General features: G+C 43.2%; 1 protein-coding gene across 1 annotated transcript in view; it reads right to left on the bottom strand.

Moving 5' to 3' along the window:
• The window catches only part of pds5b (PDS5 cohesin associated factor B), a 179,585-nt gene that overhangs the window by 39,569 nt on the left and 125,784 nt on the right, over nt 1-14,232 (bottom strand). Inside the window, exons 17-20 of the mRNA XM_083641614.1 lie at nt 10,300-10,415; nt 9,799-9,904; nt 4,424-4,584; nt 106-229 (exon numbers count right to left, since the gene is read on the bottom strand). Coding sequence (XP_083497740.1) covers nt 106-229; nt 4,424-4,584; nt 9,799-9,904; nt 10,300-10,415 — 507 coding nt within the window. The remainder of the gene's footprint in view (nt 1-105; nt 230-4,423; nt 4,585-9,798; nt 9,905-10,299; nt 10,416-14,232) is intronic.

Consider the following 14,232-nt stretch of genomic DNA (forward strand, 5'->3'; position numbering starts at 1 on the left):
CAGCTGTATATATTGTTGACTTAAAAGGGTTCAGAGTATTACTTCAAGTTTCAAATGAATATTCTTGTCTGGGCACAAATGGATGAAAGTAAACATATGACTGACCTCAAAGATCTGGGCGAAGTGTGTGTCTCTGTTGGTGAACATGGCATGGATACAGTGGATGGCATACTTGGCCTGGCGAGGGGGGCCTCTCTTGGCTTTGGCCTGCAGTACTGGCAGCAAAACACTGGGGGGAGCAGGCAGGAGAGAACCATTACAAACCATTAAGAAAGACATCTGCTCCAAGTCTTTATCAAGTGTTTCAGCCCAAAGTGTGAAGATAACAGCGATTCAACCTGATCTCAGTGAGACAGCATGTGATTAAATCCTGATCTTAGTGAGACAGCGTACAAGACATCAAGTTGTGTGTTACAAAATGATGAATGAGCGAACAAGAACATAAATCAAGCAAAGAGATGTGGGAGAGTCTACCAATGTGACGGCAATACCCAGAATTAGGGATGGGTATCGTTAAGGAATTAACGATACTACTACTCTTATCGATACTGCTTATCGATCCGGTACTCTTTTTTCCCCCAATATTTTATTTTATGGTTTTTCAGAACATGAGAAACAAAAACACTCAGACAGGAAAAGGGAAAAGAAAAAGACAAAAAAATATATATACAAAAACAAATATACATTTCCAACTTTGCAAAGTGGTGCTACCAGTTACGTAAAATGCCTATGTGCTTACAAAAGATACTGTGCCTAGGATCCACTACAAGTGGTCCATAAATAATCGGCCAGGTGAGTCACTTGTCATTTTTAACCTCGTCAAAATAGGCCAGGAACGGGTCCCAGATAACTAAAAACTTCCCCAATGAATTAGTCCTTTGGAACCTGAGTCTCTCCATACGCACAACCGAGACCATGTCCGTCAGCCACAGCTGAAAAGGAGGTGGAGAGAAGGACTTCCATTCCTTCAGAATTACCTTCTTGGCAACAGTCATCCCCTGTGTCAAAGATTGCTGCACGGCCATTGGGAGGAGCAAAGAGGACTCCGAGCAGCCAAAGATGGCAAGTTCCGCCTCCGGTTGAAGGGCTACCTTGTAGGGGTGTGCCGAAAAATTGTTTCTTAGATGCATCGCGATGAGACACGTAACGATTCAAATCGATGCAAAATGTTCGATTATCGATTACTTTTCCTGACCACAGAAACAGAGCCGTAGCACCCGGAACGGAAAAAGCCGGCCGGACAGTTTTAAGGGACGGACTCATAAGACCGACTGTATACAGAGAAAATGGCGGCGGCAGCTAACGCGCTAGCTGCTCTGACTGACCGTCAGATTCACCCATCTGGGTTAAAATCCACCGTGTGGAGGCAATTCGGGTTTTATGAACATGAAGGCAGAAAGACGATTGACAGAAGCTACTCCGTGTGTAAGACGTGTAAAACACGAATCAAGTACAGTGGCAACACCACAAACATGAGGCAGCACCTCACGCGTTTCCATCCCGGGTGGCAGGAGGAGAAGACGCTGGTTGTTGCTACTGCTAACCAGCGAAGAATTGAGGACGGGTTCAGAAAACTTCCCCGCGGCTCTGACAGGGCGAAAAGAATCTCAACCTCCATTGCTACCTTCATAGCTAAGGATTTACGTCCAAAACCGAAGTACTGGAATCCCTGAAGAAAGCATGCAGGGTGGCTATAACATGTGATGCATGGACTTCAGTCGCAACTCAATCGTATGTCACGGTAACGGCACACTTCATAACAAGTGACAACGACTGGGAGCTGGTGAGTTATGTCCTCCAGACAAGAGTGATGACTGAGAGCCACACGGGTGCACATACAGCTGAGCTGTTGCTAAAAGTAGCAGCAAAACGTTTGCTTGTTGTGGGATGCTATGCTGCTCACTGGTCATTTGTAAAGGATTTTGTTTGGAAGTCTATTTATTATTTATGAATAAGCTATTTGTTTTGTATTAAACAAACATGCTAGTACCGAAATCTGTGAAAAAAGCAGAGGATTTTGGTTAAAAGTTTTATTTTCTATTACTGAATAGAATAAACAGATTAAAGGAAGGCTTTCCCGTGGGGAATATGAAGATATATTAAATCTCACGCCCCTAAGGAGTTGGAATCCGGTGAAATTTTTTGAATTGGTTGTTCAGAGCCTGAGCAATCAACCAAAATCCACTCTGTGTGGGGGGGGGGGGGGGCTGGTGGAGGGGAGGGGCAGGAGCGGGGAGCAGAAATCCTACATTCCCACAATGCACTGGGCTTCGTGGCCTTCTATTCCACGCCCACCCCTGAGGCATTTGGCTGATATCAAACTCCAGTAGGTGGCGGTAATGCACATATATGTTTGCCAACCGCCATAAAACTCGAAAGAAGAAGAAGAAGGCTTCGACATAAAACAATTGTAGAAGAAGAAGAAGATTTTTTTTTTTTTTTGGCTCCAAATTGCACCAAATTTAAACCGAAGTATATATGTCGGGAGATGTCTTCACACACAAAGTTTCACGCAATTTAAGGCATTTTCCTAGGAGTTATGAGCATCTGATGTAACTATTTCATGTAAAAAAGGGTACATTGCTCACGGTACGTGAAACGACACGACGAATACGTCAAATCCAGAAGCACCTAAACGCTGTTTGAACGCCATTGAATTGAATTGAATGAAACGCCACAGAAGAAGACACACCAAAACAACACAAGGGCCATAAAAATCTGCGTTCACAGAATGGAACGATTTGTGGCGATAAGCTGTTTTGCAAATTCTGTCAACATCAAGCCAACGAGGTAAGCTTGCCAATGTAACGTTACGTAGCCGCAACAAAGTCCTTTACAGTTGCGCGTTGCGGCTAAACGTTACATAACTCAAAGCTGTTAACTTTTAAACAAGCAACTTACATCGCATGTGATGACAAGCAAGATGCGGTGAGGAAGAGGGGATGACTCCTTGTCATGTTCCAATAATCCATTAGATGACCGAACGTAATCATATTATGTTAAACAAAACTCGCATCCAATAACGTTAAGGCGCTGACAGGGTTCTTTCCCGTACTTACTGGGAAAGTGAAACCCACCCCATTGTCTGTCAGACAGTTTCAACAGTAAGGGTTTAGAAGTTCTTCTTCTTCTGCTGTTTTATTCTTCTTCTACTGAACATGTAGGTATTTTTTTGATGATTAACACACCCAAACAGCTGGATAAAGTTTACTACTATCATCTTAATCATCCATGTTCACATAGTCCTACCTGATGACGAGGTGGGTCCGTGTATCATGGGTAACCACAACCGGGTCATTATTGACAGATGATGAAGTCGTGTGAGCTAGCTTGTCGAAAACTGTGCATTTCTCCGTTTGTACCTATTTGCTGCACTTTGTCTTTGGCTAAGTGTTTGGACAAATTGCTTGTGTTTCCACCGTTGCTAGTGAACGATTTATCGCACTTATGACAACGTGAATTGTCAGCATCAACTCAGGTGAAGTACAAGCAGACTTTTGATCGCTCCGTTCTTTCTTAATGTGTTGCGGTGTCTCCTCGGCTCAGCTGCCTGTCGGCTTCAGTGTGTGTAGTGTGTGTAGTGTGTGCATGTGTGTGCGCTGCCCGCCCCTCCCCTCTCTCCTCTCAGTCAGGATCGGCTCCTCGCTGGCAGCTGCTGCCTGTCTCTCCTCTGAGAGAGAAAGCAACACGGAAAAGAAAAGAGGATCTCTTTTCTCATTCGGAAATCGCAAAAAACACATCATAGGCATGTCTTACGGAGTTGGTGCGATAAAATGTGCAAAACAACGTTTATGTAGCAAATAAATAGGAAATCTATTTTCTTTAATTTCTCCAGTACCGATAAGAGAACTGTTAACATGAAAGCTTATTGATCCTCCGGTATCTCGAAATTTGGTACCGGGTCTCAGTACCCATCCCTACCCAGAATACATTGCGGCCCGAAGAAGGCTGAGCTACTGTGGGGATGACGGGGAACAGAGGAATCCCCATAAAACTCTTCAAACATGTTTCATTTCATTTTTATTTTAAGAATGTTGGTTGTTATGGTTATGGGGTAGGCAAGAACAACTTGGTTAAGGTTAGCCAAAACCTAACCCCAACCAAATTGTTGAACCCCCGGTCCTCAGATTGGAAGGAAAACACCTTAGCCATCAAGCCACAAGCCCAAACCACAACTTCAGCTGAACATTTTTCTTATTTAACCATGACCAAACCCTAACCTTAACCAAATTGTTGTAGTTACCTAACCCGAACCCTAACAACCAACATCCTTCAAACTAAAATAAAAATGTAATGAAACATGTTTGAAGAGTTTGATGGTGATTCCTCTGTTCCCCGTCATCCCAACGGGAGCTTGGCCTTCTTTGAGCTGCAAGCTCTTCTGGGTATTGCCGGAGACTTAGAAGCTCCCAAAGAGACATACGATTTAATGTGTGGGAAGCTCTCCTCCATCCTGTTGCCCGTATTCTTGAAGATCTGCAGCGCGGCCTCGGCCACCTTCTCGTCGTCCATCTTCAGGCAGCCCAGCAGAGACTCAAAGGTCTCTGCCGAATGGAACGACACCGGGTGTGTGAATGACAGCACCTAAACCACAACAATTGGGTAAAGAAGTTAGGTGGAAAACATCTAACAACTCTCGTACAACACTTAAGACAACTTGTGTGACATTGCATAGAAATCTGAGTTTTACACATGCCAATAGCTGTGTTTCCACCAAGTGCTTCACACATTTTAAGAAACATTTTGAAATATCCAAACACACATTATGTGCATTTCGGTCAGCTGGTTTAAAGCAAATGAATAGGCTTCCTGAATGTGAAATGTAACTACAAGAAAATGACATCCACAAGTGAGAGTAAAAACTTTTGTGTAGGGCTGTCACGGTACGTGTATTCGTCCCGTGACTTCACGGTATGGACGTCACGGTTCGGTGCGTGAAGCAACACGACGAATACGTTGAATCCAGAAGGTGGTGGTAAAGCACCTACACGCTATTTTAACTCCTACACGCCACAGAAGACGACACAACAAAACAATACAAGAGCCATAGAAATCCGCGATCACTGAATGGAACTTTTTGTGGAGAGGACATATACAATATACATACAAATAACATGCTCCTCAACGGAGAAAAATCAGGGAAGCTGAGGATCTGTTTCTCCAGAAGCCCACCACAACCTGCTCCTCTGTTTCTAGGTGGACAGGAGGTCCCGGTTGTGACCACCACCAAATACCTTGGCTTCCATCTGGACTCTGACCTCAGCGAGGAACACTCACACTGAACAGATGGTGAAGCAAGCCTCTAAGCGGCTCCACTACCTGACTGGTCTAGCCAGGCATGGCCTACCACGTGAAGATCTTGTCACCATCTACTGTATACTACTCTGGTTAGGCCATGTCTGGAATATGGTAGTGTTCTTCTGGTGGGATGCAATAAAAATCAGGCTGCCCTGCTGGAGAAGGTGCAGAAGAGGGCCCTCAGGATCATCTCCAGAGGCTCTACCACACTGCCACAACTCCCGTCGCTTCAGAGCAGGAGGGAAGAAGCAGCCACTCAGCTGGTCAGAGACATGAACAGCATCCACGTCATGACATGCTCCCACAAACAAGAGCAGAAAACACACACACAGAGAGAGACTGCTATGGAACAGAGGCAACATCACAGACTTTCAGTACAGAACAAACAGGCTGGAAGCAGCAACTCTGCCCACAGCTGTAAGACTGTATAACATACAGTCAAATGGATAGCTAAAGTCCTTTAGAGTCTGCTTTGTCTTTCTCCCTTTGTGTGTGGGTGTGTGCATGTGTGCGTGTTTGTTTTTTTGGCTGTATTTGTTTGTCCTTATAATTTTTTGATTTTTTTATGGCTTTAGAGTTTAGGTTTTATTAGAGGTATTTTTTGTACATTTTGCCTTCAATTCAGTGTAATACTGTGAGCATGAATTAAATAAACTCAAAGTCAAACTCAAATATTACCAGGGGTCGCTCCAGCGTGTTTACAAGCCGTAGCTTCCATGCTACTTCACAAAACCACAACAACATTGAAGCGTCCAGCTGCTCCCCCTTAACTCATTGAGTGCCAGCCACTTTTGGAGAACGGTGACAGAGTTTCAGAGCGTTTTCAGTGATTTCTCGAGGCCCACAGAATATTGTGTGATATTACTATGTAAACACCGAACACGCACAAAGAACGATGAGACTCTATTGTATCAGCAGCAAAAAAAAGTTTATTGATATCATTTTCCGTTCTTTAGTTATCAGCCGGAGAAGATAGGTCAAAAACAGCAAAAACAGGCGTTTCCATCTAGAAGCTGAGATATTGAGCCTTTTGTGAAATGAAGCATTTCAAGCAAATCATTGACTCTGAAACTAATATTTTCTGACCTGAAACATCTGAACAGTAATTTCCTTCAATATAACAGCACCCCCACCCCCCTCTACTGCAAACTCCTCCTCCGTGGGTGTGTCTCTGGTGGCTCTGCTGCTTGTCAGGCGAGTCTCTGCTGCTTGCGGATCCACGTTCGGGGAGTCTGGATCGGGCTCGCTCGTTTCTGGGGTTTCGGTTGTGAGCTGGGATGAAGCTGCGTCCGATTCTGGGCTTTCTGCTGCGCGTTTCAAAGTGTGCTGCACCCAGAGTCTATTTTCGGAGCCCCCCACCGTTGTGCGCCGGCTCCCAGCGCGACAGCGAAAAGCCAAACCATTCTCATGAGAATGGTTTCATCACGGCTTTTTCTGCTGTTTTTACTCAACTTTCTCTAATCTGGAGAGCACTGTCGCCACCTAATGGGTCGCTAAAATAGGTTATACACATTCAACATGCCCCAAAATTTTACAGGAGATGTATTAGGCATTGATCCACGTCCCACCGTCAAAAAACGCAATTGACGACAATCGTCGTCATTGGCACTCTACGTTAATAATCGAATTGACGACGATTGTCGTCATTGGCACTCAATGAGTTAACCGTCGTCAAAAAAGCACGTGCAGAGCAGTATCCTAATGACTTTTATGACTCAGGCGATAAGCTGTTTTGCAAATTCTGTCAACATCAAGCCAACGAGGTAAGCTTGCTAATGTAACGTTACGTAGCCGCGACGCGCAACTATAAAGGACTTTAAAGGACTTATAGTTGCAGCTAAATGTTACATAACACTGACAAAGCTGTTAACTTGAGAGATTTGTGAGATGACAAGCAAGATGCGGCGAGGAAGAGGGGATGACTCCTTGTCATGTTCCAATAATACATTATGATGACCGAAAGTAATCATTATACTAAACAAAACTCACCTGCAATAACGTTACTTACTTGGGAAAGTGAAAGCCTGACAACTACAGCGGGGGAGGGGTGGGTGGGAGTATTAGGGGAATTAGGCTACTCCACATGCAAACTTGTGTACAATAAAGATTTAAAGTGGGGGGAAATGCCTTTGGCCTGTCAAACAGCTGGAATACAGACATCTGAGAAGGAGGCGCACCCACACTTTGAAAATCCAATCCAATCCAACTTTATTTATAAAGCGCTTTAAAACAACCAGAGGAGGACCAAAGTGCTGTACAGCGTACTGAAGAGCAATCAGCTAAAAACAATAAATCAATTAAATCAGATCAAATCAATATAATGATAAAAAGAATAAAAATAATAAAATTAATAAAATTAATAAAACATAATAAAAGACGTTGCGTAAAATATATAAAAGCAAAATCAATAAAATGCATAAAAAACAAAAAACAAAAACAAAAACAAAGACAAAATATAAAAGCAACTCATGGGTCATAAAATCAGCATCTGTAGAGTCGCTGTAGAATCGCTGTAGAATCGCTGCTGTAGAGTAAAACCTTTTTGTGTGGATTGCCTAGATCTTAATTGTGGACATTTATTAATTCCCACTTATTAGACACTATTTCTGATGAGCGATGATGATGAGTAAAATTAGCATAAAAAGCAAAACAGAATTGTGAAAAATTCTAACAGGGAAAAAACTGAATTTGGGATTTGTTGCTTTTCCCCCATTGTACCGAAATTCGTACCTAACCGTGACCCGGAAACCAAGGTATGTACGGAACCATGACTCTTGTGTACCGTGACACCCCTACTTTTGTGTGATATTGAGGACATTTAATCAACAGGGTTAAAGCAAAATTAAATCTTTTGACTGAAAATTTTTCTAGGCCTATTTTAGCTATTTCTGGCTTCCTAGAGTGTCCGCTTTTTCCCCACCGTGCCGTCGCTTCACATGGGTTTTCATGTAAAAAACGGCAGACAGTGTGTACATCACACTCATTTCACTCTCAAGTAGTTCCCAAACATCCAGTAGGCCTAATGATGCATGAATTGTGTTCTGGGCTGATGTTATAAGGTTCCACGTAGGTATGCCAACAGAGACATATGAAAATTACTGGCTATAATAAATCACAATTAATATATAGATGTTTTTTATCGAGTCAAACAAGTAGGTTAAGGGATCAGTATAACAATTATAACTAACAGTAGCCACAGGAACTACAACAACATTGTCAAGCATACAGTATGTCCCAACTAAGGAGGTTCCCTTCCACCAGTCACACAGCTCAGCTCCACCCAAACTCTCACCCCTCCTGTCCCACTGAGCTGATGGTCTGGTAGCCTACTGTTATGAAAACACAACAATTAATACTGTCAGACAACACCTAGCATGCCTAGGCTAACCACCTAATGCTAGTGTTACAGTTCAGCATCAAGTGAAGAGGAAACATCCCACTGCACACGGTTACATCTAAAACATCCCTCAGAATTACAGAACTATCATGGAGTCAGGTAACAGATGAAATCAACATCTTGTTATCAACTAACTCAGAGACTAGCAGCAGCTGACACATCTAATGCTAACCAGAAAGTTATTAACCAACTAGTTACTGCGCTAGCAACAGTTGTTTGTAAATGTTATCATGTTGCGTTACAGATAGGTGCCTATAGCTCATTCAGTAACGTTAGCGTTGACGCTAGTGAAACTCCACTAGACTTTTTCTCTCCATCAAATAACGTTATTCTGCTGACATGCATCTTTATGGTGGAAATGACAATTAGTGACATGTGGTCATGGAAAAAGCGTCAACCCCCCGCGCTGTCGGGGTGAAAAATACACCGAAAATAATAACGTTAACGTTACTGCAGCAAACGTTTGAGCGTGTGTGTTAGCAAGTTTTACCTGTCCAATAAAAGACAACTCCGCATCGCGCATGTTTTCAAAGTTCCTCCACCTTTGCAGTAATAAATTAACTCCAATTCTCACAACAACAAACTTCTTCAGGCCAATGCTGTCATTAGGGATAATTTAACGTTAGGAACTAATGCTGTCTGAGAGGCAGATCTGCAACAGTTTTGTTTAGCGTTAAATATTAGGAGTGGCTTTGCAGGGTCGCGTTCAGCGGGCCGAAAACATAGCACAACGTAGCAAAACATTTATCAGCGAACATAGTGGTGCATTGAAACAGGCAAGGAAACATGACGTTCAACCTGGAAACAGTAGCAATACATTTTCAGACTTATTGTGGCTTGAACACAGCCCAGGAGAATCATTTGGACGTCTGGTCGGAATTTTTCAAAATAAAAGCTTTCATTCAAACTCAATACAATACACATTGAAAATATACAAAGGGGCTTTAATTTTGGTATTTTTCACATTTCATATCTGGCTCCAATAGACGGAAATCCGTCGTAGCAACGGAGAACTTTAATCCCTGCGCTTCCATTCCTCCTTCATGCATATATTTGGAAGGGAAAGCATGATTTAAAGTTTGGGTTTCTCACTGGCTTTTTACCTTGAGCAGTTCCAGTCCGGCCCTGATGGCCTCTTCAGTGGGAACACCTTCCTCATCATCATCAGCTGTTCCGTGTATAGACTTGTTCACCTGCTTTATCAGCGCACTAGCAGAGAGAAAGTCAGGCGGACATATACAATCAGTGGAGTGAATCAAATGTTTGTGGCTTTTATGGTTTCTATGAGAGTGGTGACTCAAAAGAGTGTGTGTGGGTTTTAAACATAGTAGGGTAGTGCGCTCGATTCCTAGGCTCGCCCGCTACGTGGGCTCGCCTGTCCTGCAGCTCGCCAAACTGGCCCTGCAGCTCGCATTCGCAGCTCGCCCTTTTGACATCACTGATGATGTCACAGTGGGATTTATGACATCACTGGGATTTATGACATCATTGATGTCATAGTGGGATTTATGACATCACGGATGATGTCACAGTGGGAATTATAACATCACAGTGGGACAATCACAGTGGGACAGAGAAACAAACAGATGATGATGATTGTGTACCTGATGGACTCTGTATCGATGTGTACAGGAGCAATTCTCTCCAGCAGGAATTTGACCATTTCCAGGAACGGGTTGCTGGGCTGCTTGGGGCTGCCAAGCTTTTTGGTGATGTCTCTCTGAGGAGGGAAAAACAGACCAGTAAAACAATTATCACTTAGTTTAATCCAGGAAAAACAGACCAGTAAAACAATTATCACTTAGTTTAATCCAGGAAAAACAGACCAGTAAAACAATTATCACTTAGTTTAATCCAGGAAAAACAGACCAGTAAAACAATTATCACTTAGTTTAATCCAGGAAAAACAGACCAGTAAAACAATTATCACTTAGTTTAATCCAGGAAAAACAGACCAGTAAAACAATTATCACTTACCGTAGTTTAATCCAGGAAAAACAGACCAGTAAAACAATTATCACTTAGTTTAATCCAGGAAAAACAGACCAGTAAAACAATTATCACTTAGTTTAATCCAGGAAAAACAGACCAGTAAAACAATGATCACTTAGTTTAATCCAGGAAAAATTGACAATCACTCCTTCTCATGCCTGTAATTCACAGGCTCAGCAAGGCGTATGCAAACAGATTACTGAAAAATTGTGTATACTTTTCACAACTTTAATAATTTAAACCATCATAACTCACTAGGGGTGTCACGGTACATGTATTCGTCCCGTGAATTTACGGTACGACCCTCACGGTACCTCGTTTCACGATACGTGAAACGACACGACGAATACGTCAAATCCAGAAGCACCTAAACGCTGTTTGAACGGCATTGAATTGAATTGAATTAAACGCCACAGAAGAAGACACACCAAAACAACACAAGGGCCATAGAAATCCGCGTTCACAGAATGGGACGTTTTGTGGCGATAAGCTGTTTTGCAAATTCTGTCAACATCAAGCCAACGAGGTAAGCTTGCCAATGTAACGCTACGTAGCCGCGACAAAGTCCTTTATAGTTGCGCATTGCGGCTAAACGTTACATAACACTGACAAAGCTGTTAACTTGTAAACAAGCAACTTACATCGCGTGGGATGAGTGATGCGGTCAAGCAGACTCAACCAGACATCTGCGGATGCAGACAAGCAAGGAAGAGGGGATGACTCCTTGTCATGTTCCAATAATCCATTAGATGACCGAACGTAATCATATTATGCTAAACAAAACTCACATCCAATAACGTTAAGGCGCTGACAGGGTTCTTTCCCGTACTTACTGGGAAAGTGAAACCCACCCCGTTGTCTGTCAGACAGTGGGGGTATCTTTCAACAGGGTTTAGAAGTTCTTCTTCTTCTGCCGTTTTATTCTTCTTCTACTTAACATGTAGGTATTTTGACGTTGACTAAAGAAATACTGCCGCCTAGTGGCCGCTTTTAGATAGGATTCCAAATTAGTGCTTACATCAAACGCAAATGCTACATAAAACAAATACAACAGGGGGAGGGGTTGGTGGGAGTATTAGGCTACTCCACACATGCGCTCTGTTTACAAACTTGTGTACAATAAAGATTTAAAGTGGGGGGAAATGCCTTTGCCCTGTCAAACAGCTGGAATACAGACATCTGAGAGGGAGGCGCACCCCACACTTTGAAAATCACTGCTCTAGAGTAAAACCTTTTTGTGTGGATTGCCTAGATCTTATTAAATAGTGGACATTTATTCATTCCCACATATTAGACACTATTTCTGATGGTATAAATAGCGTAAAAAGCAGAATTCAGACATATTCAAAGGGAAAAAAACTGAATTTGGGATTTGTTGCTTTATTTCCCCGTTTTCGTACCGTGCCGTATTCGTACCGAACCGTGACCCCAAAACCGAGGTACGTACCGAACCGTGACTTTTGTGTACCGTGACACCCCTATAACTCACAATATGAATTCAATGCTAAACACTACCAATGCAAACAGACCATTTACACCTACTACAAAGATGATTGAAATTGAGCATCATATCCTATTAGTACATCTATCTATCTATCTATCTAGCTATTATTAGTGGCCGGGCCAGCGAAGCGGCCAGGCCACTTCTTGTATTTGCCTTTATTATTATTCTTCTTCTTCCTCCCGGGAAGTTCGACTTCCCATGGATGAAAACTAACCAAACTTTGCACAAAGGTCCAGTCCCATGCCAAACGTCTTTGACACAAATTTGGGGCCAATAGTCCTAACGGTGGCACTACAGCGACCGTCTAAAGTTTAAAACTTAAAAAATTCATAAAAAATCAGGCATACGTGCTACGGCTTTGCAACTTTCACCGAAATGTGCGGCTAAATGAGGGGAAACTTTTGTACAATGCAACCTATGGCCAATTATGAAGTCTAAAGACCGCAAAACTGCAAAAACGAATTAAACCCTACTCCTCCCACATTTTTTCTTCAAACGACACCAAACTTCAGTATCTGCATCGGTAGACTGTTCTACACAAAAGTATCAAAACAGATTTTCGATCGGTCAAAAATTGAGCCCACAGTGCATCAAAACGTTGAATTCTGGCCCCGTGTATAGCCTAATTACCTTAATTACCTATGGCAATTAGGTTGTATTTGTGATGTCATCAGTCAGTCAAGCAATTGTGATGCCATCACTGATGTCACTCGAGCAATTGTGATGTCATAATAGCTCAAAGCCTTGAGACTTGCCCAGCCACGACCCATTGCTGCGCAGCAGCCACTTTTTTGGCGCGTAATAACTCCCACAATTTCTGCGCCACATAGACATGTCCGAACTCAAAACATGCGGCTTATTGAGGACAGGTGTGCTATGACTTTTCTAAGGGTTTGGTCAAGCGGTTTGGCACTTCTTTTGAATGGACCCAGACCCGGCCGGGTCCGGGTCCGGGTCGGAACCTCGGGTATTCGGGGGGTCGGGCATACCCGAAGACCTCTAGCTCAAAGCCTTGAGACTTGCCCGGCCACGACCCATTGCTGCGCAGCAGCTATAATTATTATTATTATTGTTTCTTATTATAATTAGATAAGTGTTGTGTGTGCGTGTGTGTGAGCACACACACACACACACACACACACACACACACACACACACTAAAGCTGATTGCCAAGGAATGTTGATTCAGGCTGAGGCTATAGTTCAGTGATCATGTGATTCAGTGATCATGTGATCATCATCATTGATGATGTCATCAGTCTGAGGCTATAGACGGTTTTAACTTGACAACAAAAACATTCTAAATTGAACCCCCACTAACTTCCTGTTGCAGTGTTTGCTATGGACATAAAAGAAAAAAAAACATTCAAGTGCAGGACTGACCATTCTGTGAAAACCGTCTATATACTGTAAGTGATGGGAGTATATTAAGTAGGTAGAGGAACCAGACGTCTGAGGCTATATACTGTAAGTGATGTAGAGCTGGGCTCGGGCTGAATTTTCCTTACCGAACCCGACCGAGCCCGTCACATTATTAGCCGAGCCCGGCCCGGCCCGACAGGTGCCAATTGATAATCTGTCCGAGCCCGGCCCGAAACCCCTCTCTGATTTTTTTTCCCCCTCGGAGCGCAGCGAGCGCATAATTCAATGAGTCTGTCCAGCCTATAAACAGCCCTATATAATCCCAAACCAAAATCAGTCCTCGTAATTCAAAGCAGTCAATGATTAATACGTAATGTACAAAGCAAAGCACCAAACAGCCTAATTCGTGCGTGCTGTGCACTGCCCACACACAATCCCACATCGCTGAAAGAAGTACTGCACGGTGTCTCGGCGGTGAGCCGACACGCAGCTGACTCCGGGCAGAGCAGCAGAGTGCATGTCTGGGCGTGTTTCATTCGATGCCTTCAAGTGCTTTCATTAACGTAGTAAATTAGCTCAGGAGCTGATGATAGATATATTTGAAGGCAAAAACAAGTGACTCATTACGTGACCGAGCCCGGCCCGAGCCCGAACGCGACTTCAATGTTTCTGTCCGAAC

The sequence above is a fragment of the Poromitra crassiceps genome, assembly GCF_964638095.1.
Source record: "Poromitra crassiceps genome assembly, chromosome: 1".
Lineage (NCBI taxonomy): Eukaryota > Metazoa > Chordata > Actinopteri > Beryciformes > Melamphaidae > Poromitra > Poromitra crassiceps.